This window comes from Piliocolobus tephrosceles, chromosome X (assembly GCF_002776525.5).
Source record: "Piliocolobus tephrosceles isolate RC106 chromosome X, ASM277652v3, whole genome shotgun sequence".
NCBI lineage: Eukaryota > Metazoa > Chordata > Mammalia > Primates > Cercopithecidae > Piliocolobus > Piliocolobus tephrosceles.
Window position 1 is genome coordinate 70,714,317 of NC_045455.1, and position 12,136 is coordinate 70,726,452.

At 45.6% G+C, this 12,136-nt stretch overlaps 1 protein-coding gene across 12 annotated transcripts in view; it reads left to right on the forward strand.

The window, feature by feature from the left end:
- RUBCNL (rubicon like autophagy enhancer) overlaps nucleotides 1–11,561 on the forward strand; it is a 47,939-nt gene extending 36,378 nt beyond the window's left edge. For 9 of the 12 annotated variants that reach the window (XM_023187449.1, XM_023187452.1, XM_023187448.1 and 6 more), the window contains 3 exons: nucleotides 3,723–3,876; nucleotides 4,489–4,579; nucleotides 5,836–7,098. In XM_023187449.1, coding sequence (XP_023043217.1) covers nucleotides 3,723–3,876; nucleotides 4,489–4,579; nucleotides 5,836–5,948 — 358 coding nt within the window. In that variant the 3' untranslated portion in view covers nucleotides 5,949–7,098. Of the gene's footprint in view, nucleotides 1–3,722; nucleotides 3,877–4,488; nucleotides 4,580–5,835; nucleotides 7,611–8,067; nucleotides 8,128–8,212; nucleotides 9,369–11,425 lie in introns of those variants that run through there. The other 3 variants (XR_002725441.1, XR_002725440.1, XR_002725442.1) reach the window with 3 other exon arrangements.
- The last annotated feature ends 575 nt before the right edge of the window (nucleotides 11,562–12,136 follow it).

Genomic DNA, 12,136 nt, shown 5'->3' on the forward strand with positions numbered 1-12,136 from the left:
TTCTCCTGCCTCAGCCTCCTGAGTGGCTGGGACCACAGGCGCCCACCACCTCGCCCGGCTAATTTTTTGTATTTTTAGTAGAGACGGGGTTTCACCGTGTTAGCCAGGAGGGTCTCGATCTCCTGACCTCGTGATCCGCCCGTCTCGGCCTCCCAAAGTGCTGGGATTACAGGCTTGAGCCACCGCGCCCGGCCTAGTCTGTTCTCAAGTAGCTAATAAAGACATACCAGAGACTGGGTAATTTATAAAGGACTCAGTTCCACATAGCTGGGGAGGCCTCACAACCATGGTGGAAGGTGAATGAGGAGCAAAAGGACGTCTTATATGGTGGCAGGCAAAGAGAGAGCATTTGTGGGGGAACTCTCCGTTATAAAGCCATCAGATAGGTCAGGCATGGTGGCTCATACCTGTAATCCCAGCACTTTGGGAGGCCAAGGTGGGTGGATCACGGGGTCAAGAGATCAAGACCATCCTGGCCAACATGGTGAAACCCCGTCTCTACTAAAATTACAAAAATTAGCTAGGTGTGGTGCCGTGCCCCTGTAGTCCCAGCTACTCGGGAGACTGAGGCGGGAGAAATCACTTGAACCTGGGAGGCAGAGGTTGCAGTGAGTCGAGATCGCACCACTGAACTCCAGCCTAGAGACAGAATGAGACTCCGTCTCAAAAAAAAAAAAAAAAAAAAAAATCAGATACCGTGAGACTCATTCACTAGAACAACATCTCGTGATGTTGTTCTCATCACGAGAACAACACAGGAAAGATGTGCCTCATGATTCAGTTACCTCCCACCAGGCTCCTTCCATGACACATGGGAATTATGGGAGCTACAATTCAAAATGAGATTTGGGTGGAGGCACAGCCTAACCAGATAATTGAGAATTTAACTCATTAAGAATGGTTTAGCTGGAGGATGGAACAACTCTAGCCAGTGACCTTTTTATTATTATTATTGTCATCATTAAATTGTGGTAAATACATATAAAATTTACCGTCTTAACCATTTTTAGCATATACTTTGGTGGCTTTAAAGTATTAATATCCTTATGCAATCATCACCACCATCCAGCCCCCAAACTCTCTTTCATCTTGCAAAACTAAAACTCATTTTTAACAACTCCCCATTCCCTCTTCCTCCTAGCCTAACTCCTGGCAGCCACTATTCTACTTTCTGTCTTTATGATTTTACCCACTCACATGCCTTATATAAATGGAATCTTACAGTATTTGTCTTTTTGTGACTGGTTTGTTTGACTTAGCGTAACGTCCTCAAGGTTCATTCATGTTGTAGCATGTGTCAGAATTTCCTTCCTTCTTAAGGTTGAATAATATTTCATTGTATGTATATACATTTTTTTTAATCCATCTATTCATCCATGGACACTAGGGTTGCTTCTCCTCGGCTATTGTGAATAAGGGTGGATATGACCATGAGTATACCAGGGGCCTTTTAAAACCCCTTATAGGGAGGCATGTCTAACCAAGTGGGACCATGGTCTTCAGAAAGTCTACTTTTAGAAGTTTATCTTAAGGACATACTGATGGATATAGGCAGAGATTTAAAGTATAGTTTTTTTTGTTTGTTTTTGTTTTTGTTTTATTTAGACAGTCTCGCTCTGTCACCCAGTCTAGCGTGCAGTGGCACAATCTTGGCTCACTGCAACCTCTGCTTTCCAGATTCAAGCCATTCTTGTGCCTCAGCCTCCCAAGTAGGTGGGATTACGGACATGTGCCATCACACCTGGCTACTTTTTGTATTTTCAGTAGAGACAGGGTTTCACCATGTTGGCCAGGCTGGTCTTAAACTCCTGACCTCAGGTGATCTGTCTGCCTCAGCCTCCCAAAGTGCTGAAACTACTAGTTTTGTTTTTAAATAAGAAAAGGTATTAAAAGTCTATTAAGAGGTATTATGCTCTCTCCCTGGGTGATGGGATCATGGGTACTCCAAACCTCAGTGTCGTGCAATATGCCTATGTAACAAACCTGCACACATACCCCCACATCTAAAATAAAAGTTGAAATTATTTTAAAATCTACTGGCTGTTCATAATAGGGCAGTACTTACATTAATACCATGTCCATAGAATAGAATACTATGTAACCAGTAAAGATTTAGGCATGAATTCATTCAGAGAGAGATTTTTAAGTGGAAAAAGCATAGGTTACTCAAGGGAGTTAAGATTATTTATTGTAGTTGGTGAAATCATAGAGTTTTTAAATAAATGGTTTAGCTTAAAAGTATTTTTTCAGTCTCTAATCTTTAATGATAATGTATTGCTTTTTAATTAAATTTGGGGGGAAGGAGCATATATTCTTTTTTTTTTTTTTTTGAGACGGAGTCTCGCTCTGTTGCCCAGGCTGGAGTGCAGTGGCTGGATCTCAGCTCACTGCAAGCTCTGCCTCCCGGGTTTATGCCATTCTCCTGCCTCAGCCTCCTGAGTAGCTGGGACTACAGGCGCCCGCCACCTCGCCCAGCTAGTTTTTTTTTTTTTTTTTTTGTATTTTTAAATAGAGATGGGGTTTCACTGGGTTAGCCAGGATGGTCTTGATCTCCTGACCTTGTGATCCGCCCATCTCGGCCTCCCAAAGTGCTGGGATTACAGGCTTGAGTCACCGCGCCCAGCCAGGAGCATATATTCTATAGTCATTTGGTTTTGAGCCTTTGCTTCATGGCCTTGGCATGGCATTGGTCTCAGGGCCTCAGTTCTTTCATCCACAACATGTAACAATACCTATACTTCCTACCTTGTGCAAAAATTATTGAATATCCATTCTGGGCTTCAGATAAAAAAAATTGGTAGATCTGTGTTAAGTCCAGGGGGATGGTCAGCACAAACCAATCATTGCTGCACTGAATGCTAGACATGTGTCAGGGCACCATGAGGATACAAACAGAGGCAGCATTTAGCTCAGGAGTGAGGTGGGGTAGAGAGCAAGCAAGGATTCCAGGAGAAAAAGGCTGAGCTTAAGAGTGAGGTGGAGCAAAGACGAGGGATTGGGGATTCTCCAGGCAGAGGATGCCGCAGGAGTGGGCACCTCAGGCTGGGTGGAGAATTGAAGAGAATTTGGCATTGTAGCATGCCAAGTCCAGTGTAGGGCATGGCTGTTTTGGAAGTGCAGGAAATAGTGCTTCTACTAGCCATTTAGAGAATTCAGGTCGACACCTGCTGGCTTTGGAGAAGATTAAGTTTTGAATGCCCTAGGGACCATGACCACTGGCCATTGGCTGCATGAGCCTTAAGCTCAGTGCCTGACTCGTGCGTTTGGAAGTCAGGCTTGCTGGGTGAGTGAGAATTCTCCCAGCTGAGCCAATAGACCATAAGGCTGATAGACTTGAAATGTAGCTGGAAGAAATAAGGTAGGAATTTTGATTACTTGGTAATCAAAGGGTACTAGGTACACCTTCTTTAAGACTTAACAAACTAATGCTCAGCTTTCTTTTGCTCCATGTGTGCATGGGCAGGCTGTAAGAGATGTGTGTCTCTGCTTATTCAGCTTTTTGAAATCAGCTTTCGTGGAATTTTAACTTCCTGGCTTCCAAGCAAACTTGCAAAATGTAGAATGCTGGCGAGCATGGCTCACTGTTGTTCTTGGAGCTATTTGTTTTTTAAATCGAGTTAAAAAAATTAAGCGTGAGTGCCAAGAGAAAACAACTGGCCCTATTCTTCCCCGGCCTCTGTGTGGGTGGGTTTCTGAATTCCTCTGTGTTTCCTCTCTGGCAGTGCATTAAAGGAGTTTGAGCAGGTGCCGGGACACTTGACTGATGAGCTCCACCTGTTCTCCCTTGAGGACCTGGCCAGGATCAAGAAAGGGCTGCTGGCACCCTTACTCAAGGTCATTCTGAAAGCTTCCCTTGCACACGTGGCCGGCTGCGAGGTGAGGGTGCACCCGGAGCAGATGCGTTCCCGACACACAGGGCATGTGCTGGGTGTTCCGCACTTCATTTCACTCTCACAAACCCTGAGGGAAGTGCCAGTGACCTAGTTAGAGATGAGAAAACTGAGGTCAGACCTGTGAAGTAGCAGCTGAGATCCCCCTGCGGGTAAGTGGCAGAGCCGGGATGCAAGCCTGGACCAAGGGACTTCGTCTGGGTGCCCAGTTCTGCTCAGGGCCCACTCTGCCCTGAAGTGCCAAATACAGTCATGTGGAACCAGGATTCAATGGAACAGGAAGCTCTGTGTCTCGAAGGATTGAAGAACTGTAGTGCAGCAATGAGAAATGAAATTAGATCATTGCAGAGTGCATGTTTACAATTAGGCCCTTACTCTGGTACTTTAAAACTGCTTTGATGTGGAATTGGATGAATGTATATTTTTTTCTTTTTTTTTTTTATTCTGATCCATTCATTGCTGCAAAACAACATCCTTTTCTTTCTAGAGGCTGGAATCATAGACATTCAAACACTAATGTTTATAAAGTTCTGTAATAGTGAAAACTCAGCTTCTCCATCAAGCGAAGGTTGTAACTTTTTGATGTCTTCTTTCACAGCTGTGTCAAGGAAAGGGCTTTATTTGTGAATTTTGCCAGAATACGACTGTCATCTTCCCATTTCAGACAGCAACGTGTAGAAGATGTTCAGGTATCTTAATAACTTAATAACATAAGCTTAATAATAGCTTAACTAATTAACTAAACTAAGTTTAGTAACTTAAACACAAAATTAACTTAAGCTGAATGATAGCTTAATAATTTAAGCACAGTTATTTAAAGTACAGTCATGCTGGTGTGTGCTTGTATGTTGGATTGGAGATAATGAAGTTTTGGGCACAGAAGGAGGAGTAGTTGGGTGGGGCAGGGATAAAGGATGATGTCTTCTGGTGCAGGGTTTGGATAGAGGAGATGGTCCCTTTGTTGCCTATGCCCACCTCTCTGTCTTGTAATTGGATCAGTCATGCCCAGTGGTGAAGTCTCTGGCTGCTTTTGCACCACAGAGGCAGAGCTGAGTAGCTATTGTAGAGACCACATGACCCACAAGGTCTAAAACATTTGCTATCTGGCTCTTTACAGAAAAGGTTGCCGACCCTTCTATGGTATTAGTGCCTGAGAGAGTCCCGTGTTCTGTAAACTCTGTTTCATGGGAGAGATCCTGGTAATGAACTCTACCTTCACCCTTGATAGGGGCACATCCTCCTGTCAGGCCACTCCAGTGTTGTCTCCCCAACCCTTTAGGCAGTGTTGCAGGACTGGCTCCCCAGCAAAGAGACTCTGGGGCAGAGATTTGCCAGAAAAAGTTTCATGTTCCTCAACTTAATACCTGTGGCGGTGTGCAGGCAGCAAGACTGGGAGAGGGAGAGGTTGAACAGTGGTGGGTTGCAGTGGAGCCCTCAGCTCATCTCATGGGGAGCTCTGGAGTTTGGTGGCCTTTCAGCATTGTTCCAAACTGGGGACAAATTGGGGCCAGCCTTCTCACTACGTAGTGATCAGTCACTGAATGCAGGCTGGTGCCAGGCACGGGGCATGAGCTTGGACAAAGCAGCTTTCTCGATGTAGGGCCATTTCTAGAGAAACAATGTGGCTTCCCAACAGTTACCAGCCACCAGCTCTCTCGGCAATTGGGGAAACGCCTGCCTCAGTGCTTGGGCAGATCCGGGGGGCACTGCGGCGTCCATTACATCAGGCTCTCTGAGCCTCCTGTTCATGACCTGTTGGAAGAGTCCAACAAGTCTGCTGAAACGTGACCTGCTGAAATGTGAGTTTCAGCCTGGCTGGTTTCTTTTTAGAGACTCTGGGTTCTGGATTCAGACCCCCTCCCTCCCTAGGATGGAGATGAATGTCTGCAGAAATGTGAGAAAACAAGATAGCCTGTTTGCTGACGGCTGTCTTCCTTGCTTGCAGTGTGCAGGGCTTGCTTTCACAAACAGTGCTTCCAGTCCTCCGAGTGCCCCCGGTGTGCGAGGATCACAGCTAGGAGAAAACTTCGGGAAAGCATGGCCTCTGCAGCAACATGATGCCCCTGAGTATTGTGAAAAAGACTGTTCAACATGCCTTAAGATAACATCGATTTGTGTCCATTATTGGTGACATTGTTTTAGATAATCTGGTATTGTATAGTAAGGAAAAAGATGGTCTATATTCTCTTTATTGCATATACTTAATGTTTCAAAAGAATGCAGATTCTGTGATTAAGCACAGGGTTGATAGTAGGGGTTTTGTTTACAAATGTTCTGTTTTGGCTGCTATTGGTTTTTTAAAGAGGTTTTTTATACTTTTGTATTTGAATAGTTATCTTTAACCGATGTTGAGCCAGTGTGTGTGTGTGTGTGTGTACATATGTGAATTGTAACTGACAAGATGAATTACTCAATTTCTCTCCCTCTAAAGCTTGTTTGATGAAACTGCTTGTTTCTTTCAGTGAACAAAAATATGACCCCAGATCTGTTTGTTCTGGCTTTTATTTCTTCAAGAAACAGACTTCCACTTAAATGCCATTTTGTGATTGTGTCAATCATACACATTTTATTTACTCCAGAGTTTGAATAGAGAGTACACATTTCTTCTGCAGGTTTATTTCATGATGAGTTTGAGTTGCTTAGCAGGGCGTGTGGATCCAGTTGAAGTGCAGTTTGAAGCAGCTGCCTCTAGATGGCATTCTTTCAGGTGGCACAAATCGAACCTGTATTTGTCGTCTCTGTTCCACACGCTGTAATGTCAAGGGACGCAGGAGTAGAACTCCATCCCTGCCCTTGAGGATCTTGCTTTATAGATGTAAAACTGAACATACGGTATTTGCAGATTTAAACAAATTGGGGGAAATAATGAACAGTGTGATTCTAGTAATAACATTAAAATCATAGACATCGACTAATAAGGTTAAATAAATCACAAAACCTTTATGAATTTCTTTTTCCTAGTAGTTCTTATATGTTTTCCTGAAACATGTGAGCCTATTCTTTTTTCTTCTACTTTCTATATACTTTCTCCTACTTGAGAAAGGGGCCTTGAGGCTGGGTCCCTTCATGGTATATCTTTAGACTGAACGGTTTTCAGCCTAGGGCTTGGATGTTATATTCCCTGGGATTCACATGCCCTAACTAAACCTACCTTGATTTTCTCAGACAGCACAGGCAGGCAACGAAGCATCACAGATTGTCCCCTAACTTCATCCAGCCGTGTGTATGTGTGTGTGTTATTCAATGGGATAGTATTGAGCACATGAAAGAAATGAATGACTTCTGTCAGTCTCTTTTCATTCAGTCGTCTCATTCTGTCAATGTGTTCTCATCCGTGATGCCTCTGCCAGAACTGTGCTCACATTCATCATTTAAGCCAGATCTTTTTTAACTATTATGGAAGTGTAGGCACATAGAATAAATAAAAACAGATTTCAAACAATGTTTCATTCTTGCCCATTGCTCATGTTCTCTATTAGGAATCAAGGGTGAGAGGAGTGGTATGTTCACATTCCTTTCTGAGGTAAATGTCTGTATCTCCATTTACAGGCATGGAAACTGAGGCCTAGAGAAGAGAAATAACTTGCCTAGGTTCCCACAGGAAGTGCATGACGGAGCTGGGGTTGGCATTCAAGTCCACCTGCCTCCAAAGCCCATGCTCAGCCCCTGCTTCTTTTGTGGTGTCTTTTCGAGACAAAGGAGTAAAAACAACCTTAACTGGTAAGTGTTGCTCGAACCTGCAGAACTGGCATTGGGCGGAGTGTTTTCTCACCTCAGTGTTGATTTCAGGCAGCTGCTGTGGCTCGAGCATTGCTTGAAGGGCTCTGTGCTCGGGGTTTGTGTGTTTGTAAGGCACCGATGAGCCTGTGTGTGTTACGTATCTTTGATATTAAGGAAGGGTGCATAGCAGTTGCTAGGAAGTGATGCTTTTGATTTTTTATTTTGCGGAAGAATGAGGTCATTTAAATAACTGCAGTATGGGATTTGCCTGAGACTTTGTTCCTCTCCAATGTGGTAATAGAGGCTTCTTCCCAGGAAGACACTTGTTATGGAAGTGATCTTCAGCCCACATGGAGCACCCCGTAGGGAAGTGGTTGGTTGTGGCATAGATAGCTGTTTAATGGGTCTTCCTGATTGTGAGGGTTTTCTGTTCAATTCTTCCTCGGCTGCCGGAAAGAAGACAAATGCCTGGTCAGACCATTACCCGCTGTGAGGCATCAGTTGCAGTGCTGTAAAGGTCAGTGATTCATTTTCTGCCTCTACACTCTTCACATGGGCAGTTCCAGTAGTGTGTCATTTACCGTCGTGATTCTCAACTGCAGAGAGGAAGTTACACCATCTCGAGTCAGAGGCTATAGGATGCGGAGGGGCGAGCCATCCCAAAGACGTCTGGTGTGTTGACCTGGGTGAGAACTATTGGCCACAACTTCAGATTAGATCCCAAATATGCTACTTTCTACCTACCTATGGTGACTCTGGGTGCTCTGGTTTGGTTTGTTTGACTCCTGCAAACCTCATGCTGAAATTTGATCTCCAGTGTTGAAGGTGGGTCTAATAAGAGGCGATTGGGTCGTGTGTGGGCGGATCCTTCATGAATAGCTTGGTGGCGTCTTTGTGGTAATGAGTGAGTTCTCACCCTTAGTTCCCATGAGAGTTGGTTGTTACAAAGAGCCTGGCACCTCCCTGCCCTCTCTTTGCCTCCTCTCTTTCCTTACGGTCTCTGCACGCGCAGGCTCATCCTCCCCTCTCCCACGAGTGGAAGCAGCCACAAGTCCTCACCAGAAGCAGATATTGGTGCCGTGCTTGTACAGCCCGCAGAACCATGAGCCAAATTAACCTCTTTTCTTTATAAATCACCCAGCCTCAGGTATTCCTTTACAGCAACACAAATAAACTCAGACACTGGAGAAGCCATTTAAATTATCTAAGCCTCTGTAAAATGAGGGATATGACTCTCTGCAGCTGAGATGAGGATTAGAAATGAAAATGAAGCACCCACTAAAAGGCCTGGTATAAGGAAGGGCAAATGGTAATAATGAGGTCTAGATAGATTACAAACTGAGTCATACCCTCTATTTTCTGTATCTCTGGGTAAGTTACTCCCTGGGTCTCAGTTTATAATCTGTAACACAGGGATTAGAACAATAGCTACTGCTGTGGGTTGAATTGTGTCCCGTGAAAGAATATGTTAAAGGCCTAACTCCAGGTGTCTGTGCTGTGACCTGTTGGGACGAGGGTCTTTGCAGGTGTGGTTAAGTCAGGATGAGGACATAGTGCATTAGGATGAGTTTTGATCTAGTGTCTGGTGTCCTTATAAGAAAAGGGAAATTGAGAGAAGAGAGAAGATGGAGGGAAGAACAAAAGCAGAGGTTGGGGTGATGCATCTACAAGCCAAGGAGCACCAAGGATTGCTGGTGGCCACCAGAAGCCGGAGACAGATTCTTCCTCAGAGCCTTCAAAAAAAAAAAAAAAAAAAAACCAACGTGGCTAACCCCTTGATTTCAAACTCCTGGCACTGAGAATTATGAGAGAATAAATTCCTGGGTTTTTTTTTGTTTTTTTTTTTTTTGAGATGGAGTCTTGCTGTGTCACCCAGTCTGGAGTGCAGTGGTACGATCTCGGCTCACTGCAACCTCCGCCACCTGGATTCAAGTGATTCTCCTGTCTCAGCCTCCTGAGTAGCTGGAATTGCAGGCACACGCCACCACGCCTGGATAAATTTTGTATTTTTAGTAGAGACGGGTTTTCACCATGTTGGCCAGGCTGGTCTCGAACTCGTGACCTCAGGTGATCTGCCTGCCTCGGCTTCTGAAAGTGCTGGGATTACAGGCCTGAGCCACTGCACCTGGCTCTGTTGTTTTAAACCACCCAGAGTGTGGTCATTTGTCGGAGACTTCAGAATTCAAACTGCTGGAAGGAGCATGGTAGACGTGTTGGGAAGGGGTTTGACACCAAGTTTCTGCCCCCAGGTCTGAGCCTGCATGACTGGCTTAGCCATCGTCAAACGCCACCTGCAGGAAGCCTTCCTGAGCTAATCGCCAAAGGAGGGTGAAGTGTGTCATTTGTCAACCTCTTCTAGAAGCGTGCTTCCTTAAACAAGCATTTAAGGATCTCTGTCTTTAAATAATTTATCAACTGGTATGGGAAGGAAAGCCGTAGTTCCCCTTTTTCACTTCACTAGAAACTAAAACAATACTTTTTTGAGTAATGCTGAGGCAGCAGGCTGCAGACACAATTGGGAAGCTTCAGCACAAACATGAGAAAATGAGAACCTCTGCATCCTTGCACGTGTGGGCAGCTCTCCAAGCCAAGAGGACTAAGGATTGAAGAGCTTAACTACATAGGTTAAGCAAATTGTGTATTTTTCCTTGCACTTTTTTCATTTTTATTTTTTTTGAGACAGGGTCTCACTCTGTCTCCCCGGCTAGAGTGCAGTTGGTGTAATCTTGGCTCACTGCAACCTCTGCCTCCCAGTTCAAACGATTTTCCTGCCTCAGCTTCCCTAGTAGCTGGGACCACAGGTATGTGGCACCACGCCCAGCTAATTTTTTTCTGTTTTTGGTAGAGATGGAGTTTCGCCATGTTGGCCAGGCTGGTCTCAATCTCCTGACCTCAAGTGATCTGCCCGCCTCGGCCTCCCAAAGTGCTTGGATTACAGGCATGAACCGCTGCGCCCAGGCCTTCCTTGCACATTTTCTGGCCTCTACCTGTGCTTCCAGCCTTCTGTCTCCCCAGAGCTGCCCCTTCTTTTCTTGTCTTGCCATGTTCCTGCCTCCATGGTCTTGTTCTTGCATCCCTTGCCTGGGATCAGGACTGCCCCTTCATTCTGGAAAGAGGCCCTGCTCTGGCCTTCCTTGGGCTACGTATACCCCACTGGTGAGGAGACAAAGGGCAAGGGCACCCAAAGCCCCCACCCCTCCTGTTAGATCATGTACCTGGAGCCCCAGACAGAATCCCCTGCCCTGTCGTCTCAAATCCACTTTTAGGGCTGCTCAGGTCTTTCCCCGGTCCAGCCTCCTGAAAGTGAACTGCGCTAAGACCAAGAGGCAGCTGCTTGTGGGACAGAGCCAAAGTGGGAAGAGAGAAGGGCAGGGGTTGGCCCAGTGCTAGCTATACCTGAGCCACCATGCTCCAGAGCAGAGCACTGAGGAGTCAAAAGATTTCAAAATTCAAACCTGCTTTCTCGGGTCCTGATGAAGGCATATTCACCATGGCAGGAGGATAAAACATATTTCAGATTTCAAATACTTGGATATATGGCACGTGGACCTGTATTTGTACTCTTGCATAGGCTCTGCAGATGGGAATGGTGGGCCCTTCCCCTTTCCATCTCCCTCCCGAACTTGCTCATTCTTCAGGGTACTGCTCATGCACACACACGCTCCCTTCTCCTTAAACTCTGATATCTGCATTTACCTCATTATTCCACTGGGAACAGCTCTCAGAACTTTTGGCAGCCTTTGATCCTTTCTATCTGCCCTTGAAAGTCTCTTGGAGACTATGAGAGAGACTTGATTCTCCCTTTGCTCCTGCAGCCCCTGAAGGTCCACGTTCCTGAGGGTCCTACCCAGCTCCCTGTGATTGTTTGAAATAGAACTACTCAGAAGTGTGGCTCCTGCATTGGACTTCGCACAAGCAAGAATAAACCTTTATTGTGTTCAGTTCCTGAGATTTCGTGGGGCTGGTTCCTGCAGTGTGAACTAACCTACTCTGGCTAATATAAGATGTCCTGATGCCGGTTGTCCAGGGGATGAGTACTGAGGGAACAGGCTTGTCACTGTCCTAGTCTGTTTGGGCTGCTACGATAAAATACCTTATACTAGGTGGATAATAAACAACAGAAACTTACTGCTCACAGTTCTGGAAGCCAGGAAGTCCAAGATCCGGACAACAGCAGGTTTGATGTCTATTGAGGAACCACTTCCTGGTTCATAGATGGCACCATCTCACTGTAACCTTACATGGTAGAAAGGAGAGGGAGCAGGCTGGATGTGGTGGCTCACACTTGTAATCCCAGCACTTTGGGAGGCCAAGGCAGGCGGATCACGAGGTCGGGAGATCGAGACCATCCTGGTCAACATGGTGAAACCCCGTCTCTACTAAAAATACAAAACTTAGCTAGGCATGGTGGTGTGTGCCTGTAGTCCTAGCTATTCGGGGGGCTGAGGCAGAAAAATCCCTTGAACCGGGGAGTTGGAGGTTGCGGGGAGTCAGAGGTTGTGGTGAGCCAAGATTGCACCACTGCA